At 26.9% G+C, this 21114-nt stretch overlaps 1 protein-coding gene across 15 annotated transcripts in view; it reads left to right on the forward strand.

Moving 5' to 3' along the window:
* LOC129907327 (transient receptor potential cation channel trpm) overlaps window positions 1-21114 on the forward strand; it is a 282057-nt gene that overhangs the window by 240246 nt on the left and 20697 nt on the right. For all 15 annotated transcript variants that reach the window (XM_055983461.1, XM_055983462.1, XM_055983467.1 and 12 more), the window contains 4 exons: window positions 1246-1392; window positions 1482-1639; window positions 6437-6627; window positions 9731-9876. In XM_055983461.1, the coding sequence (XP_055839436.1) occupies window positions 1246-1392; window positions 1482-1639; window positions 6437-6627; window positions 9731-9876 (642 nt within the window). The remainder of the gene's footprint in view (window positions 1-1245; window positions 1393-1481; window positions 1640-6436; window positions 6628-9730; window positions 9877-21114) is intronic.

The following is a 21114-nucleotide window of genomic DNA, read 5'->3' on the forward strand; positions in this document are numbered from 1 at the left end:
TATTTTGATAGCTTTTCTAAATTAATCTTAAAAATAAGATAACATTTGGTTTAACAAAGCAAATTTAATTTCTTTGTAGAGAATTGAATTTAATTTTTAAATATGTCCTTGAATATTCTGTACAGTGATCCGTTGTTGAGATATTGATAGTCAAAGTTAAAAGTATGGATTTTGGTGTGATGACTGATATTGCAGTCTAAAAAAATCGTAGAAGTTTGAAACAAAATGAATCTTAAAGCCAAATAAATAGCCTTTCTAAAAATTATAATCATTTTATCAGAAAAATTTTTTGCACTTTTTCAAGAGAAAAGTAAAAACAAAAAAAAAATTATAATTTTGGTTTTTGAACAGTTCCAACTTCCAACGATTTATCTATTTTACCGTTAGAAAGAAAATATTTTAACATTTAATTATAAAACTAGAAGAATAGAGCTTGTACATGCTATTTATTTTGTGCGATGATACGATAATTTTTTACTGAGATACAGCCTATCGAAAACCACTAAGAAAATCACGATTTTTTTTTTTTGTTCCGTTAATTTTTTGGGCTAGTGTATTACATCCGTAGGGATCTTTATTGGTTTTTCAATCCTTCGCTTTTAGGGTTTTTAAGGGTTTTTACTATCAAGGACTTTATGGAACAAAAATTGCACAATTGCATCGTCATATTTCTAAAAAAAAAAAAAAAAAACAAACAAAAAAAATGAATTTCTACACTTTTTCATCTTTAAGCAAAATTCAAGCTCCAGGAAATTCCTCACCAAAAAAATTGAATCCTTTCACTTTTTTCCTTTGCATTTATTTTCAAAATTCTTATTGCTTTGCACACGTATTTACTTATTACATTACTATTTTTGAACACGTTTGATTTTATTCAAAAAAAAAGGTAGATAAAAGAATAAAAATAGAACAAAACTTTTCACCAGTTTACTTCACGTCACTTACCTCTAATATCGTGTGTTTTGTTACAACTACTTTGGTAGCTACATTTTTTTTTGACTTAAATTTCTTTCCATTTACATAATTTTTTATTATAACCTCAATTTAGTTGAGTGTTTCACATTTTTCTTTTTTGTTTATATATTTTATTTCTACTCTTCTGCTAGTTCCGCATATTTATCTAGATGTGTCAACTTAACTCCTTCATATGAAAAAAAATAAAATATTCAAACATTTTTATATAAATATTTATTTTACTAACTTATTCATTTTTTTATGTGGCGCGCACACAAACAATTTTTACAGGTATCCTTGTCTGATTCAGATCCGTCGCAGTTTCGTGAATTCTTCAACATGTCGGACTATGAAATCAAACAACATCAACCTTTAAGACTGCGAAAAAAATTCTATGAGTTTTATACGGCTCCGATAACGAAATTTTGGGCTGATTCAGTAAGTTGAAGAGTTAAATGGGGCATAATTTGGCAGGATACAAATCCTTTCATCAAAAAATCCTTGTTTTTTTCTATATGTTATTACAGATAGCTTATATGTTCTTCCTGGTGATGTTCACCTTTACTGTTCTTGTGAAAATGGGACCAACTCCACGATGGCAGGAAGTCTATTCCATAGCTTATATAACAACGCTAGGGTTTGAGAAGATAAGGGAAATCATTTCATCCGAACCAGTTGCTATAACGTGAGTAATTTTGTTTATTTATTTTTTTTTTTTATTATTGTTCAAGTATTTACATGTGAACAATATAACCAGAAAGAAATGGCATTCATGGCATTGAATTTGAAGTAGCTAAAAGTGAGTTTTTGGGTTCTTAAACTTTTACTTGTTTTTCACTCTTGAAACATTTTAAGCTGAGAATATGAATTTTATAAATTTTGAAACGAGAATAACGGTTGCAGTACTCTAGACAGTGTTGATTGAAGCAGAAAAATGTTCAACGCAGCGTTCCTTCAACAAAAAAAAATACTTTCAGAATAAAATTCACAATTTTCAACAGATAGTTTTCGTTTAAACCTTTTTTTCAATTTTCAAAAAAAAAAAAACTTTGAAAAATATTTTAAAGTGTGATTCACATTTGTTTGCTTGATTTTTTTTTAAACTCTTAAAATGATGATGCTGCATAGTGAATAAGACTGTGAGCCACAATTTATTGTGCCATTAATTTTGAACAAATTTATCAAAATAAATACTTTATTCTAGAATTAATATTTTTGAATGAATTAAAAAAAAAATAAAATAAATAAATGAAAAAGGAAGAGTTTTTGAAAAAGATTTTAAGCTAAGGTTAGCTAAAACAATGATTACATACGAATACTTTCTAGATTTTATTATAGTGTTTCAAAATCATTGGATTCAATCGCACCATGATATTAATTCAGTTAAACCTTCAATTTGTATTAATTGTCAACTTCTTTGCTGCTTCCAATCAAAGAACGACAAGATTTTGATTATATAAACACAAAAAATTAATTACTAGTAAGCTTATCAGTGTAAGCAACTAACATCCGCTTTAAATATTAAAAAACAACTAAAAGCATTGAATTTCAAAAGACATTATTTTTTAAGATTATTTAAAGGACGAGAAGAAAAATTTTTGTTGAATGATACAAATTTTAGCAAAAATGTTTACGAATTTTTATAGAAAAAGAAAAAGATTATAGAAGAATATTAAAAGAAAAATGTTACACATACACCCCAGTGACCTGTAAAATTATTCGTTTAATAGTCTGATGATTGAAAGATCAAAGCTTACTGGAATAAATTTATTATCTTCAGATATCTGCGAGAGTTGAAACCACGTCAAAGAGGGTTAACGTCAAACACCAAACGTGTGGGTATTATTAATTTGATATCTGGAAATACTAAACTTACTTATTGCAGTATCTTAGACAAATATTTGATTGTTTATGGAGAAAATTGTTTTTAAACTTTTTTATTTTTTTAAATTCATTTTAAAATTTCAAAGATGTCTGGTGGGGGGGGGGGGAGATATAAATACCTATTTGTAATCATGGTATTTTTCTGAATTTCTTAAATTAAGTCCCAAGTCTAAGAATTTTCAAACAAAGATTCTAAGAAAATTTAAAACCATTTTAAAAGGTGTGGTCGTTATTTAAAAAAAAAAACTTTCAATACCTACTTTTCGTCGGTTGAAAAGCAAAGTGACATATATGTATTTACATAAATAATACGTATGTAAACGCATGTCACTTTGGTTTTCACGCGAAATTTTGTTTACATTTATTTAATAACACTGGTCTGCAAGGAAATCCTACTATAAAACTATACTTTTCTAAAGGATTTTTGTATGCTGATTCCGTATCCGAAGTCAGAATTGACCTATCACGTCACGTTTTTTTAATACATTCCCTTTAGAAAATCTCAAAACCCCATTTTTTTGCTGTTTTCGAAGAAATATTTTGGCATAATGAAAGAACTTATTTTTTTCTTTCCAATTCAGTTTCAATCTTCTCAATATCTCTTTTCTTCTCCGAGATATCTTAATTTAAGTAAGTTAAGTAGGTTTGGCATATCTTTCCATAAAGAAACTTATCTTTAAAAATTATTATATCTTTCTCCCTAGAACAGAAGTATAATTTTCTAATGGACTTTAGTGTGTTGATTTTGAATCCGAACTCAAAAAATTTCGGTCAGCTCTGGTTTTTGAGGTATAGTAGTTATTTGAGATTTTCTAAAAAAAAAAAATAGATTTTGTGATACTTTAATGCGAATATCTCAAAATCCTGAAGTGATAGAATATTTTTGACTTCGGATTCTAACTTAGTACATCAAAAACTATAAGAAAAGTAAAAGTCTAGTAGAAAAAATCTGAAGCTTTACTAGTCAGTTCATCGAATGGTTTATTACAAATAAGATATTTCTAAATAGAAAAATAGTATATAAAATTACAAAAAACGTAAAAATTTTATTTAATGTATTTTATTGCATATTTGACTTTTTTAATATAATGGGCGTTGATATTTTACATTTTCCTCAATTAAGGTGTTGTTGTTGATGTTACTAAAAAGTGAAGGATTTCGATATTTCTGCTTTTTTTGTCAATCAGTATTTTAAAATATGAGTAAACATCAATGTAAAAGGACATATTTGAAGTCAATCGATAGGTCATATTATGCGAAATAAGTTCTCAAAATTTGAGCTCAATGCGACAAAAAGTTTTAATTTTATACAAGTTCAAATGAATCTAAAAGGGTGATTTTTTAGAAACTACCCACATTTTTCAAAAATCATTTTTACAAAAATGTTACCTGATAGAATTTTTCTGAAACCAGATTTAAATTCAGGAAAGTCTAATCTTTCATAATATCAAAAAATAATTTGAAGGAGAAAAAAAAGTTAAATTTTGCAGACCAGTGTAATTAATGATAAAAATAAATTAAAACTTTTTTAGAAATGGTATAAAAAGCTTAAACATCTTAAACAACTTTTACCTTAAGAGCTAGTATGTACATTCGACATAGTCGTAAATAGTGGAACTAAACTAAAGCAAATTATTAGGGAATCCAGCCGAACAGTTCTGATTTTGATGATCTTATAGGTTAAAAAATTCCGATGTTGCCGTATTGTTTTTAAAATTGGAATTAAATTTTTTTTTAAGAAAACCATTTTTCTTGCTTAAATTTCATAAAATAAATGATACCAAAATATTCTCTAGGTAATTTAAGGAAAAAAAATATGTGGGAGTAAAAGCGATAAATGCAATTTTCTCACAAACTGACTTCAAACACGAAAAAAAATATTTTGAACACAACGGCAACACCTACAATATTTACATACACGTTTTTAAAAAGCCAGAATCTCATTTCTATCTGTACAATTCAAATCCTCTAAATTAAATCCAGAGTTTTTGAAAGAATGCTCAGAATTTTGGAAAAAAAAACGTTATTGAAAGATTTTAAATGACTTTTTTTTTCAAACTTTTTCGTATATAAAATATTATAAAATATTAAAAAAAAAAATTTTGGCATTAAATATTGAATTCCGAAGAGAAAAAGTAATATATATTACAATTTTGAAAAAAAAAATTAAATAAAATAAAAATTACTTCAATTTCATTGAATTTTGTTGATAATAACTGAATTTGTGCAAGTTTTGACTCTACTAAGGTCTGACATTAGTTTGATCCAAAAGTGTTTCGATTCAAATTGTTATTTGTTCGAAAAAAATATACACCATAAGATTCAATATGGTAATGTTTTTACTTTAACTCGTTATATCTCCGATTTTATTTTTGTGACTTGGTTCACTTCAGTTTGAGCCCTCCTACAAAAATATTTGTTCAGTGATAGAAATCTTATAAACCATGTTTTAAAGAATGTTTACAAAAAAAAATATAAAAGATGAAAAAAAAATTGTTACACATACACCCCAGTGACCTGTAATCGTTTGTTTAGTCATGTAAATGACATTTTACTTGCAATATTAATTTCGAACAATTTTTTTTTTTCGAATGCTAATATTTTTACTAAGATAGCACCTATAGTATAGGGCAAGTTTAGACTTCTAAAAAATCGATAAATCGCGAAAATGTCGAAGATATAATCAAATGAGTGCACCATAAAAAATTCAAAACAAAAAAATATCACTATACCTAATATTTAGGTTCCAAAATCTTTATTTACAACATGCTCCCGCCAGACATTTTGGACATTTTTCAAGAAACAGTCGCAAATTTTTTTCCAAACATAATCAAATATTTGTCTTACTGGAATAAAAAGCTTTGTCATACTTATTTGTTTCGTAAAAACGTAAAATGTACTATTTTTGTTTTGCTATTTGATTCAAAATGATATGGATTTAAATCTGTCAAAAAGTTGCAGTTCTCAAAAGATTAAATATCCAAACAACTTGTATAGAAATTGGAACGATTTCAATTATTTAATTGCAATACCAGCATTGGAGAATATATTGGTTATCCAAGCAATTGACTAGATATATGACAAACAATGTCTTGTAAAACTGTCAACCCTCAATTTTTACGACATTAACACAAAAATTGGTCTAAGAATTACCAGCTTTTAAACTATATTACTTAATTCAAAGTTGTTTAAAGAAAATATCGTTAGCTTTCTAAAAGAGAATTAATATCGGCTCAACCTCAAATTTTTTCAAACCAAAAATAATTTAATTTTAATATATCTATAGGTACATAGTGCATATTCAAATAAGAAATAAATTTGAATTTTTTTTTTTTTATTGGTTCAAATAAATTAATTGAAAGCTTAATATAGTTTGTATATGCTTGTACGGCTTTTTTGAAAGAACTTTCTGAAATATTTTCTTTAGTTGAGTACCCCTAACCGACATTTTTCAACATCAAAGCCTTTAACCCATTCAATTTATACACACACATTTTTTATTATAAGAGTTGAAATATAATAAATAGCTTGCCAGTACCCTCGATTTAAATATTTTCCTTTTTTTTTTTCTTTATTTTCTCTTTATTCCCAAATGCAGTCATAAATTTTCCGTTTGGGCATGGAACATGTGGAATCCTTGTGATGGAGCAGCCATTATATTATTTCTCATTGGACTTTCATTGCGTTTCCGGCCGAATACAATGGATATTGGACGAGTGTTTTATTGCGTCGATAGCATATATTGGTACTTGAGAATTCTAAATATTTTAGGCGTGAACAAGTACTTAGGTGAGTTGTATAAGTGTTTGCATATATTTTTTTTTTTATTTTTGTCGTGTTTGTTTGTCTTTATAAATAAACTACCTCAATTTTAATTGAAATATTTATACAAGTTTTTTTTTGTATTATATTCATTTAAAAAGGTTTTTTTTTGTTTTGTGTTATGTGTCTTGGATTTGAATTGATGATATACATTTATGCTTTTGAATTGATATAATAAAAAAAAATGAACATAAAGAAAAAAGGACCTTAAGGAGGAGACGCACTATTTTTTTTTATTATTCACTTTGGAACAAGACTAAGAAAGTCGTCCGTATATTTTATTTTATGAAGAGAATTTATGTGCAAAGCACATGTTTTTTGTTGTTGCAATAAAACATGAAAACACATTTTTCCTTTGAGTGTCTCACAAGAGCAAAATCACCCTAAGGATATTCTTATGGTTAGAATAATATTAACAATTTCAAAGAGATTGTAAAGTAGTGTAATTTACAAAAGCTCTGTTGACCATTCCAAGAATTATAAAATTTTTACACATACAAACATGTGCATATATGAATTTTATTATTAAGTCTGATTTTGCTTTCATAATGGTAATAGGATTTTGTTTGAATTGTTTGCCAGAATATACACATATAAAGGAGTATTATCAAATCTGTTGGCATTATTTACAAAATGCATAAGAGATTATTTATTTTGGAATACAACTCAGACAACATTGAAAACGAAAATAATAACAAAAATCATTTCATACAGATATTTTAGTACGAATAACAGCATATAGAACAGTCCTTTCATTAAAAAGCTTAGGTATTAAAATTAGAACAAAATCTCTTTAAAATGTTGAGTTATTAAGTAACATCTTTCAGTTTAAGTCCTAGAGACATTTTAAGTATGTGCTTGCATTCAGTAGGTAGATAGTTTTATGAAAGTGAAGCAGTATGATATTTTGAATTTTTGATTTTATAAATGGAGTAAAAAGAGCTTAAGTTAAGTAGAGTCAAGAAAGGTTTTTTCCGTCCGTCACAAAAATTATAAAAAGTATTTTCCAACATATTTTATTGTTCCTTAAAATCACTTTTGCCCGATTTCGCCTTAAGATAATAGGGAAAAAGTTTTTCGATTTTAAATGTGAACATTTTATGTCAAATTTTCGGAGCTCTGTAATTGTAGCTTGAGAAAATAGAGAATTCATTTTTTTTACCGACTTCCAAAAAGGAGGAGGTATTCAGTTCGTCTGTATTTTTGTTTTTTTTTTTTTTTTATGTTTGTTACCTCATAACTTTGGACTAAGTGAACCAATTTTGATAATTCTTTTTGTATTGGAAAGCTGGTGCCTGCAATGTAGTCCCATTTCAATTTCGTCCAGTTATGGCTATAGAAACTATGAGAAAAACCATGGCAGTCGGTTTTGCTTTTTTTTTTTTGATAAAAATGATTATTTTTTGTTTTTAATTTCAGTACTTTTTAGTACTGACGATGTTCATTGAAATCTGGCAATTAAAATCGTACTTAAAAATAATCATTTTTATCAAAAAAAAAAAACAACACCGACTTCCATGGGTCAAAACTAGGTTTTATGGTTTTTCTAATAGTTTCTATGGCAATAACTGGACGAAATTGGAATGGGATCACACCGCAAGCACCAGCTCTCCAATACAAAAAGAATTATCAATTTTGGTTCACTTAGTCCAAAGTTATGAGGTAACAAACATTTAAAAAAAAAAAAAAAAAACAGCCGAATTGAATACCTCCTCCTTTTTGGAAGTCGGTAAAAAAAAATGTTGGCGCTTAATAACGTTTCCAGCTTTATATAAGTAATTTCCTAATTTTTAACTTTCTGGTAAACGACTTAATTCATTTTAACGAAAATTTTTCTAAATAAGTAAAATTTCAAAAAATCATTTCTGGATAAAAATAAAATCAATTTTTGAAAACAAAATATTGCATTTTTTTTAACTTTGTTCTTATTTGTCAATAATTGTAAGAGTTAAAAATATTTATTGTTTTCTTTTTATTGGTACACCGAAATTTTATATTTAAAAATATTTATTAAAACGAAAAAAAAAACACATAAAAAATATGTTTTATTTAATTTTATAAGAAATTTATTAAAAACTCAAAAAAAAATTATTTAAAAAAAATTGCTTTTAAAACTAAAAAAACATAAAATTTCAAGTATAACGAAAAATTTTTAGAATTTTTTTTTTTTTGAAAATTATTACAGCACATATAAAAAAAATTTTTTGTAGGTCCAAAAAAAAAATTGGTATACTAATAAAAAGAATATATTTGTGACATAGAAAAAAAAAATTTCAAAATAAATTTATCAGTTTTCAAAAAATTTCGAAAAATTAAAATTAAAAAATAATAAGTCACTATTGAGGGCATAAAAAAATAGGTAAACAAACTTTAATTTTAAATAAGTTTTCATGAACTATAGGCAACTCTGAATAGAATAATGTTTGTGTTTAGCTAACAGTCAAGGACATTTGATTTTCACTTTAGGCCATTTTTCACTCAAATTAAATCTCCACAATATTGACAGTTGACTTCCTCTGCTTAAAATTTGTTATCTTGTAAAAAAAATCTGTTACCATTAATCCCAAATTGATCCTTCTGTCAATCATCTTAAGCTTTCTAACAATGTTTTCTCAGAATTTATTGATTGAACTAAGATTAAATTATTCAGATTACATAAATATACTCGTACAACACATGTCTGTCTGCCTATCACTTCCGGATTGATTTCAACTCAAAACGAACAAAAAAAAAAGGAACTAACAAAATACTCTGCTTCCTTCAAATGACTGAACATTTTTTCTTTTTGTAATACCTATAATTTATTTTTCATTAATTTACTTTTGTATACCAACCTACTCTAACTTTCTGACAGACTACATCACACAAACACACTATTTTTTTAAGATAAAAATAGGCATCATCAATTCAAATCATTCTTTAATACCAAAGTGTGTTCTTCCTTGAGCTGAGAGCGCATATCTGAGTATGAGTATCCTAGTTTTATATACTCTTAAGGCAATTTTCTTTAATACAAAAAAAAAATAAACTAAAATAAATATTCTTCTCATTCTTATTATTATCCACACAGGTCCACTGGTAACCATGATGGGCAAAATGGTCAAGAACATGATTTATTTCGTAGTCCTGCTGGCTGTTGTATTAATGAGTTTCGGCGTTAGTCGACAAGCGATCCTGTATCCAAATAATGAACCCACATGGCGATTAATTAAGGAGGTAAGCCTACGATGTATAATATATAACTACCGTCTGCCTTCTACTCGTATACTTTCATCAGCTGAGAGAGAGTAAAATAAATTGATTAAAATAAACCTCCTCTCATCCTATTTTTACCCTACCAAAGCTGTCGTCAGCCATATAAAGCTGTCACACACCTGAGTGGGTTTTGATTTAATTTTATACCTTTTCACTTACTCATCCTTCTCTCAACTCTATTTATTCAATAATAGCTTACCCATCAATAAATAAAATCAATAGATTCACACTCTGGCAGACCGCATCTCTCGATATTGGTTTGGTTTAATATTACTTATAATCGACAAAATCAACGTAACGCTTTTTCCAAATTTATCCCAAAAAATAACCCACCAAAGGATACTCTTTTAAATGGTTTCATTTTGATATAAAAAGTGGGGTCACTCTATTATTGGTGACTCTATTATTGGCATTTGGGATTTTATTATGAATTTGATTAAAAAAAAAAAAGGTTATTTACCTTCACACCGACAAATGTGAATGTATGCGTTACGGGTAGGTTTGGATTTAATAAAATCAGAAAAATTTATTTACGTTAACCGCATGAGTTAGCCTTTGATTAGATTCATTAGAGCATAAATTGGTTGGGTATAATGTGGGTTCTGAATAAATTTTCGAAAATTCCAGTAGGATTTATGAATTTTTGAAAGCATTATTCATGAAAATTATTATTGACGATGTATATTAACCACATTGTAGGTACTACTAAATTCACCTTTGGGATTTAGAGAGAATAGATTTAACTTTTAGTCTAGGGGAAATAATTGTATTAGGTAGATACTCAAAAAGTAAGCCGATATTGAATATTTTAAAGAGGCAATTTTTTTTTTTTGTTGAAAATTTCAATTTTCTATCGAATTGTGGTTTAGAGAAAGAATAGAACAACTTTTTGCATTTTTTTATAATTATTTTCTAAGTACCTAAGACTGAGAGTATATATGATTTTTTATATGTCACTGTGATGTATGAGTAACTTTTTTTTGGAGTTTTAACAACACACTGTAATGTACATTAAGTCACAGCCAAAAATGTTGACTGACTTAGTTTAAATTAAATATGTACACATGATTTTTTTTTTCATTTTCAACATTCGCTTAGATCATGTACCTCTCATAAAAAATTGTGGAGTTATTGTAATTTTTTTTTCGATTTTGTTGAAATTTTGTATACACATTTTTTTTAAAGTGATTCCTACAAAAATACGGAGAGCAAAAATATGGTTTTCCACTTTTTGGATATTTAACTTATGTCTTGATTATTTGCATACAGCTCACATTAGATAACGGCTAAACCGATCTTATTCACAATTCAACGGGGAATTTAATCAGTTTTCAAATTTTTGGAAAAATTTAGAAAACAAAATTGAATTAATTTATCTGATAAATTTAACCAATAGCTTAAATTTGCAGTAGTCTGGTTAATAAATAAGTAGTTCTATAAGATACAAGAGCACGTAGGTACGTACTATCTAATCGTGATTTTTTTCGGTGTTGGGATTGCCTAACCCTAATCAAGACTGATTAAAAGACAGCATTCCGCGAAATAAATAAAACCAGTGCAAAGCATGTTAAAAAAACCATCATGATATCAAGATGAGATTACAAATGTTGATGCAAGTCTTGTTTTTTAATATTTTGTTTACCAAAAGCGTTTAACCAACCGAATGGTTAGAAAAGGTTTTAAAATTTTGAAAAAAAACACATTTTTAAATTTAATAATATAAATTTTTTTTATAAAATCTGTTTTCTTGAAAACGGGCCAATAACTTTCTTGAGAGTATACTTTTGTATGTCAATCAACTATTACGTTTGATTTGTATACCCATTTTTTTTAATGTTTGAAAACTTCGCATAGGTTTAAAAAAATATAATTTCAATTTTGTTTTTCTATAATTCGCTATCTGCCAATTCCGTGCACCTGTATTTTTAGGTTCCAAAAATCTGAAATTCTGTATGAAAATTCTGAAAATTTTAAAATCCATCAGAATTATGAATCTACAAATTTTTGAAATACAGAAAATTCGAGTTTCTATAATAAAGCAGACTAATGGAAAACAGAATTATGTTCATGCTCAAGTTTTGATGCAAGTACAGAATTTCACCCATACAGAATTTCAGGCATACAGAATTTTGAAATACAGAATTCAAAAAGGAATTTCTAAAAATTTTTTTAACAAAATTTGTGGTTGTTAAAATTATGTGTTACAAAATGTCTGTTTTTTCTATTCTGTCTTTCAAAAATCGAGGTTTTTAACTTTTTCCAAATCATTTTTAATCGCTTTAAGAATTATTATCTTAAATATAATTATGAAATGCAGAATTTCGCATGAAGAATTTTATTTCAACCTTAAGAATTTTAGTAGCACACTTCTTTGAAAGACTAAGACAATTTAAATACTATAAGTTTTTGGTATTAAAAAAAAAAATATGTAGGTACCTATGTATTTTTTACATTTCTTATGAATTTTTTACATTTCTTTATGATTCTAAAATGAAAGTGGAATGACTTTGGAAAAAAGCAAAACAATTAAAAAAAAACCACTGTAATCGATTTTGCTATCTTTGGGTAATCGAGTGATCTGCCATCTCGCTTACTTTAGGTTTAACATCACTATGATGAACTTCAAAAATTGGAAAACAATTCAATAGTTCAAAGTTGTTTTAAGTAGTGTTTTTCAACTTTGAATCAACATTTACCCGACATCAGATAACATTGAGCATTGTGGTTTTTCTTCAGTGTATAGCATTCCTTTGAATTTAATTTCACCATTATTATAAGAAATTCAAAAAAATTATCAAAATTTCTTTTTTAGAATTATGCAACATCTTTTTAATTAGTTTTCTGAAATAACAAATATTTTGTAATTTTCTCATTTTTTAAGTTATGGATTGGTTTTTTTTTTGCATAGAAAAATTTTCAAACAAAATTTTAATAATTATTAAACAGTAAAAAAAAAAAACCGTTCTGTCCTAGAACCGTTAATAGCAGCTCAAAAAAATATATTTTATTTTTCAAAAGTAGGGCCTTATTTACAACAGTACACGTTTTTTCAACATTTTTTAAGACATTTTTGCGAGAAAAACACCGTCAATTTTGATAATAAAAACAATTATAAATTAAATGAATGAATTATTTTTCAATCATCGATTGACGCTTTTTATTTTTTACATTTTTTTTTGTTTGAATAGGTATGTGACTTTTATACATTTATAGTATTCGTCGATTTCAATTTATAAAAATTTTAATTCGATCACTTTCTTCTTTGTTTACTCTATAAAAATTTCAATTTTCTAAAATTCTTAAATATATTAAAATCTTAAAATTAGTTAGGACAAAATTCAATCTTATGAATGTATATTATTTGATCAAAAAGTTTTAAAACTAAAAGGTTAAAGAATAGAGAAACAGTTAAACAGAATGCTATTACAATTTATTTTTAGTTATTATTTTATACAATAACGCAAACAAATACAATTATTCTATGAAAATTTCTTTTTTTGTTAAATTTATCTCATATGTTCAGTTCATGTATGATCTGATATCCATTACTGCCAAAGATTAAACAACAAATTATTAACTTTATATTTATATACAAAATAGTCCAAAAGCATTCATTAAATATGAAAGCTAAGAACATGTCCTGCCACAAATAATCAAATTTCCAAACGCAATCACCGATTGGCAATCAATATTCATTTCAGTTTTCGTGTCATTCATTTAATTATTCGATGGTGTTTTAACAATTATCGTTTGCAAATTGATTAAAAATGAAAATAAAATAATCATTTATTTTTATATAAATCAATTGATGATAATATGCATTTTTAACAAAAAATAAAATCCACATACAAATTTAATTTGTAAAAAAAATAAAATAAAATAAAAATCCTCTTTTAAACATAAAATGGTATAACGAACGTTTAATTCTGATGTGGGATAACTTGCCTTGTGATTTCCCAAAGGACATTCATATATATCTGGAGGATATCTCATATCCCCCCACACACATGATTTCGCGAAACGACTATACAAATACAAATATAAAATAAAAGGTAAAAGCAAAAGCACTGTAGCATGATTGATTTTACGTGTCAATCGCCTTCGGAAATGTGTTCTTCGAGTGGTGGTTTGTGGTGGTTTTGCGTTCGAGTTGAGAGGATATCACACGAACACGAAATCGATTCTCTCTAAATTACAACTTGTGTTCTACGAAGGCGATGGTTATTGTTTTTCATTTTATAATCTGTGGATAAAGTGACCACAAGAATATGTGTGTTTACACATCGGATTGCGAAATTGAAATTGAAATCAATAAGTGAGATTTTTTCTGTTTGTTTTAAGGATGTTTGTATTGTGTTCAAGGACGTGCATATATTTATGGAAATTTACAAAACATGTTTGGGGATTAAATTGAACTGCGGTCTTCTTTGATTGCACCATTTCTTGAGGTTAAATTTATTGAAGTCCTTTTAATCAAATATTGCTTAGAAAGCAAACAAGTCCTTGATAGTGAAAATTTAATTTTTCTATTTTAAAATATTTACTTTGTATGGTTTTCATAAATATTGTGTAAGTATGTAGAAATGTAATTTTTATTTATTAAAGTTTTCAAGAAAAAAATTATTTAAATTAAAATTTTAAAATTCAAAATTAAAATTTTATTTTTTAATCAAAATAAAATAGAATAAGAAAAAAAATATAATACAAGAAATTATTATAAGAGTACATACATATAATTATACATGATAATAATTTGAAAAAAAAAAAAATGGTTTAATTATTATTATTATTATTATTCACGATGAGCTTGTATGTTTTTTCTTCTTCTTCTTATTCTTCTTCATTTGATGCATCCATCATCCCAGCTATTGTCTGGTTCGATTGTAGCACCTGGATTTCTTGGCGCAATAAATATGAACACAAGATCTTCGCATAACTCTCGAAATACTGGCTTACAAGGTGGCTTGCATCGTTCAGCAAGTTACGGTAGAATCGATCCAATGAATCGATATCCCGGAAATTCAAATCACAATGTAAACTGGTTTGATATAAAACAAAAAAAAAAAATTATTCTCAAAAAAGAAGCAAGTTGATGTTGTGTATATCAAAAAATCAAAAAAAAAAAAAATCTATGTTATTTGAACCAGAAGTTCCATTAAAAAGAAACCAAAAAAAAAATGAAAAATCTCTAGTATGCATGTATCATTAGTGTGTGTACTCTTGTATACTGCTTTTATTATAAACTTTTTTATTTCTATACCAATTGGATCTTTATTTTATTTTGTCGATTTTTTTTTTTAATTTTTGCTTAAAATATAAAATATGTGGCAAATATAATTAAGGATTCTATGTGATTAGTCGTTCCAAATTTAGGTGATCTGATGCATGAGAATTCGATGTACCCCTATTTTAATTGATATATCCTCTTCTCATTTATCTCTTTCGATCTCTCCTCTCTCCCTATCTCTATTTCTACCTCTGTAACTGGATTCTATCTCGCTCTCCTTATATTTATACAATTTTCAAGTCATAATTTATTTTACTTTTTATTACCTACTTTAATTTTGAAATTCATGTTGGCTTAAAGTTTAAATTAAAAAAAAAAATAAAATCTAGCAAAATTCTTAAAATTAATTTTGTTTATAAATTGATTTATATTTTTATGGGATCGGGTACAAAAACTTGGAAGTTATTTCGTTACTAAATTTTTTCCTGGAAAATAATTTCAGTTTGTAAGCCACACAATCTACCAAAAAGTTTTTCGTTCCAGGATAAAATTGGGACTCATATCAATCAAACGGTTTCTATTATTTTTGTTTTTGAGATAGAGTGTAAAAATGTAAGGACCAAACTCCTTTCAAATAATTAACCAGAAAGCCTTGAGTTCAGTTTTAGTGAAATAAATTATAATCCTCGGTTTCTCGATATTCAGTTTTTGAATTATTCAGTCGATAAAGGTAAGAAATATCAAGAAATTAAGTAATGCTCATGAAATCAGTTATGAAGTAATTTTAAAAAATTCTTGAATATTTTTCGGAATTAAATAATAGGTAGATACCGAATATTATTTGTTGAAAAATGTGCCGGAAGTGATTTATTCAAAATTTGTATTCACAAATTTTTTTTTATTTTTCAAAAAAGGCAGAATATTAATATAATTATTTTCGTTTAAAAAAGTGCGAGAACCACGAGACTGTGTCATTCAGAAAAATGTCTTATTTAGTACCATTTTTTTCTACTTTTTATTTATTTATTTATTTCGTTAAATACTAACGGTACAGATTTAAGATTAACATTTAACATTGGATAAAAAATTAATTTTTAACGATATTGATTGAAAAACATATTCCTTATACTCTGTGATTTAACAATATCATTACAGGAATTAATAAGAACATAGTTTTTATTAAATACATTAATTAACAGATTGAGAGGACTATAAGCGCCATAGTTTGATCTACTAAAGATGTTACTAAGTGACATTTGTCTTCTTACACTATAACGACTTACTGTAAAATTCAATCGGGAAAGGACCGATGGCGTTGAAATCGAACCATTAATTATTCCTATGATAAAACAGAACTGTAAATACTCTCTATGAGCAAAAAGAGATGGCAGATTTATAAGTTGTAATCTATGAGAGTAAGGTGGTATTACAATTCTATCTGACCATTGAAGGAAACGTAGACAAAATCTCATAAACCTTCTTTGAACGGATTCTAATCTGTTGATATGAGTCGCGTAATAAGGTGCCCATACAACACACGCATATTCAAGAATTGATCTCACAAACGAAACATAGAGGGTTTTAAGGACATAAGGGTCATGAAATTCACGAGTAAAACGTTTAATAAAGCCAAGTGTCTTATTAGCCCTTTTTATTATATAATTGAAATGATCGATAAATGAAAGCTTTGAGTCTAATACTACTCCAAGATCGGTAAAGCTAGACAAAATACATAAATCAGAGGAGTTAAAGTTATATTTATGGACAAACCAGTTATTCTTACGCGTAAAACACATTGACTTGCACTTCTCAACATTTAAAAAAAGACGATTATTATTGCACCATTCCCAAAATCTTTTCAAGTCATCTTGTAAAAGTTCACAGTCTAATATTGAGTTAATTTTTCGAAAAATTTTCACGTCATCAGCATAAATAAGAGACATAGAGTTTTTTAAGACAGACGGAAGATCATTAATAAATAAAACAAACAGTAAAGGACCAAGATGGCTACCTTGTGGTACACCAGAGTTGACAATAAAACATTTAGAACGTTCACCTTTAAAAATAACACTATTTAATCTATTTTTGAGATATGAATCCAACCACATAAGAAATTGATCGTTAAGACCAATTCTTTTTAATTTATTGAGAAGTATTTGATGATTAAGCTTATCAAAGGCTTTGCTAAAGTCTGTAAAAATGCAGTCAACTTGTTGATTCTTCTCAAATGCATCAATGCAGAAAGTCGTAAATTCTAATAAATTCGTTGTTGTAGACTTTTTCTTAACAAAACCATGTTGATTATCACATAGAACAGAAGTACAATGAAAAGACAAAACATCACAAACAATTGATTCAAACAACTTAGGAATGACAGATAGTTTAGCTATAGGTCTATAGTTAGTTACTAAATTTTTGTTACCTTTCTTGAGAACTGGGATTAGAAATGAGTTTTTCCAAAGAGCTGGAAATATTGCACTATTTAATGATTGATTAAAGAGTAGAGACAAAGGATACGACAAATATATTGCACATTGTTTTAACATAAATGAAGGCAAGCCATCAGGACCAGGACTAAAACATTCATCTAACTTTGATATGTACTGAAGGATAGTAGTCTCAGAAATTGAAAAATCAATAGAGTTAAGGTGTGAAAACTCATCAATAGTGAAAATATTATTTGTATCACAAGAAGAATTATTTTCAAAAGCGCATTTAAAGTATTCACTAAACATATTGGATATTTCCTCAGGGTATTGACTTGTAGAGTCAAGATAGCTCATATTACTTGGGTAACCGTCGGATTTCCTCTTACAATTTACGTATTTCCAAAAACTTACGCGGGTTAGATTTTAATTCATTTTCAGTTTTTGATATAAAATTCGTGTAAAGAAGATTTGAGTAGTTTATGAATTCATTTTTTAGTTCATTATAGTTCTTTAAAGTTCATCAGTCCTAAATCGATTAAACTTCACCCAAGCAATTAATTTTTTTAAAAATTCTTATATTTGTTTTGCAATTAAAAAAAAAAAAAAAAAAAACAGATTAACTAAAACTAATAGAACATTAAAATTTGTAATATCAAATTCAATTTTAACGTTTTTTTTTTTTTTAATGCTAGTAAAATTTCCTTACATTCTTTTTTTTTATCCATTTTTTTTTACAAAAATATGAATTTTTTTGAGTTTAAAACATGTACCTTTTTTTGTAAAAATAATATTAACCTGTTTTAAGAAAATTCATTGGTATTTCATAATCGATATTCAATAATATCAAATTCAAAAAATGATTAAGATTCTTTTTGATATGCAATAACGAAAAAACCGTTTAGAAATTCTACAATAAAATGTTCATATCTAGGCAGGTACTAATTATATTCTTCAACAGAATCAAAAACCAGAATCAATATCTTGTATTAAAAATAATAAACCCACTTTTATTTGCAACAAACTTATGATCTCATTTCTCTTACCCCGTGAAACAATTGCTAGTGCCATAAACTGTCCCGCCAGGGGTTTGATCTTAAGAACCTAGACATTGTTGCAAGGAATTGACAAAGCCTCCAAATTATCACTTTCATATTTATAAAAAGTTCATCTCTACTAAACCGTTTGCACTCGGCCGAAAGTTGTAATTCCCTTCCATCCTTGCAAACTATTTATACTCACACAGATATGGTTGAGAGTTGCTAGTCACGAAGCCTTGTTTTGCCATAGAGTCAGTGGAAAAGTTAAAAATGTGTGTATTTGTTAAATTTGTATCGTTCAAACAAAAGAGCTGAGCAGCGAACTTTACTATTTTGATTTATTTTTATTCTTTCTACAAATCTTGTAAACTAAATGCAATAGTAATCTTGCACTAGTGAAAGGTGAAAATCAGTCCTATATATACATTTTAAAAAAATTTAGGACCCGAATGGGCAATCCTGAATGGTACTAACTTGCTAAATTTTTTTTTTTTAATATTTACATTTTTTAATTAAATTAAATTAATTGTTTTCATGGTACAAGTACCCTTTTGCAAAGCACTGTTAGTATCATCCATCAGGAAATACCAAAAAGTTTTTTAAGAAGAATTTCGCGTTGGTTTTGGGAGTGCCGAATTTAAATTTTTCCAAAATGATTTTAAAATAGAAATTTTATTGCTGTAACACTTTCTAGAGTAAACGGTCCCTAAATACACATGTAGACAAAGTTTAAATATTCATTAAAATCCATTTACCACAACCATTAATCAAAGATAATGGAATATTCTATATCTTTGCTTTAATGTAAGAAAAAATGCTACGAGCAATAGTCCACATTTTGTATCTAGCAAAAACTGTTCATCGTATCGACTATTTTTTTTTTTTTTTATTACATACAAATAAGTGTTTAAATTTATTTGATTTATCATCATACTATTATTTTTATCAATCTTTTAAATATAAAATATGAAAATTGACTATGGATTAATCAAACTCTAAACTGAGAAAAATAGAATGCTTATGACAACAAACTCAAAATCCGCGAATCGTAACATTTTATAAGATCAAATTTAACAAAATTTTATAAAAAAAAAAAAAATATCCACATCTAAAGACAAACAATCATATCATTACTACTTTCATCTCTTCTTATAGTTTGAACAAATAAAAATATAAATAAATAAAAAAAGAACAAACAAATTATATATTTATTTTTTTTTTTCAAACTAAAACAGGAAAAAAAAACTTCCCTCAACATTTCACTGATTTTAACCCTAGTTTACAAATTGGGGTTCGTGCGAACCCCAACGCATGTTTAAATGGTTATAACTTTTTTCTAAATCGTTTTTTCGACTTGGGATGAAAACTCAGTGAACGAAATTCATTTTTGTTTACGTTTTTTGTCTTTTTTCCATAAAAGCGGTTTTATATTATTTTTTGGAATTTTTTTCTGAAAAAAAGTCACAAACCAAACTTGGGGGTTCGTGCGAACCCCAACGCATGCTTAACTTTTTTCTAAATCGTTTTTTCGACCTGGGATGAAAACTCAGTGAACGAAATTCATTTTTGTTTACGTTTTTTGTCTTTTTTCCATAAAAGCGGTTTTATATAATTTTCTGGAATTTTTTTCTGAAAAAAAGTCACAAACCAAACTTGGGGTTCATGCGAACCCCAAGACTTTAAATGGACTATTTTCAACAATTTTTATAAGGTATATTTTGGCAAAAATATACCTGTTATATATACGTGTTATCATAAAAAGACACCGCAACTGTCACCTTAATCAATACCAGAAAGAGACAATGCATCAAATTGTTGATAATGAACAATTAGAGGTGCATAAAAGCTTTGGGGTTCGCGCGAACCCCCAAGTTTGGTTATTGCATTATTTTGCGTGCGGTAAACTAGGGTTAATTCAAGGTTTTGTTTTTTTTTTTTTTCATCCAATTTGAGGAATTATGTTTATTTCCCATTAAATTGTATTCAGTTGTTGTTCTTTTATTTTTGTGAAATTTTCTCTCTAATTGATATGTTTGTTCACCATCTATTTTTGTGGTTACTCACGTAAGGTAAATACTATAAAAAATACATAAATATTTTATATAAAAAACAATTTTTAATCCTTTCTGATTTACCAATTTAATCCGTAAACTATTTCGTCCGATTGAATAAAATTATAATGTGATATCTCCTGTTTGTGTTGTGTGTGTATGGATAAATTCTATCACGCATGGATTAACCAAAATATATCCAACTCATTAAATCAGATTTAACCACACATTTAAAAAAAAACTAAAACCAAAGCCACAATTAAAACTATCTCTCTGATTGAATTTATTTTAATTTAATTTTATTTTTTTTATTTTATCATCAATGCCTTTATTTTATAATCAATATTCAAACAATAAATAAAATGCTACTGAGAAAAAGAAAAACCCAATATCTTCTTGAATTCTTCCTAGGAAACTATCTGTAACAATAATTTTACAAGTGCTTTATCAATACA

The sequence above is a fragment of the Episyrphus balteatus genome, chromosome 1 (assembly GCF_945859705.1).
Source record: "Episyrphus balteatus chromosome 1, idEpiBalt1.1, whole genome shotgun sequence".
In the NCBI taxonomy this organism is placed as follows: domain Eukaryota; kingdom Metazoa; phylum Arthropoda; class Insecta; order Diptera; family Syrphidae; genus Episyrphus; species Episyrphus balteatus.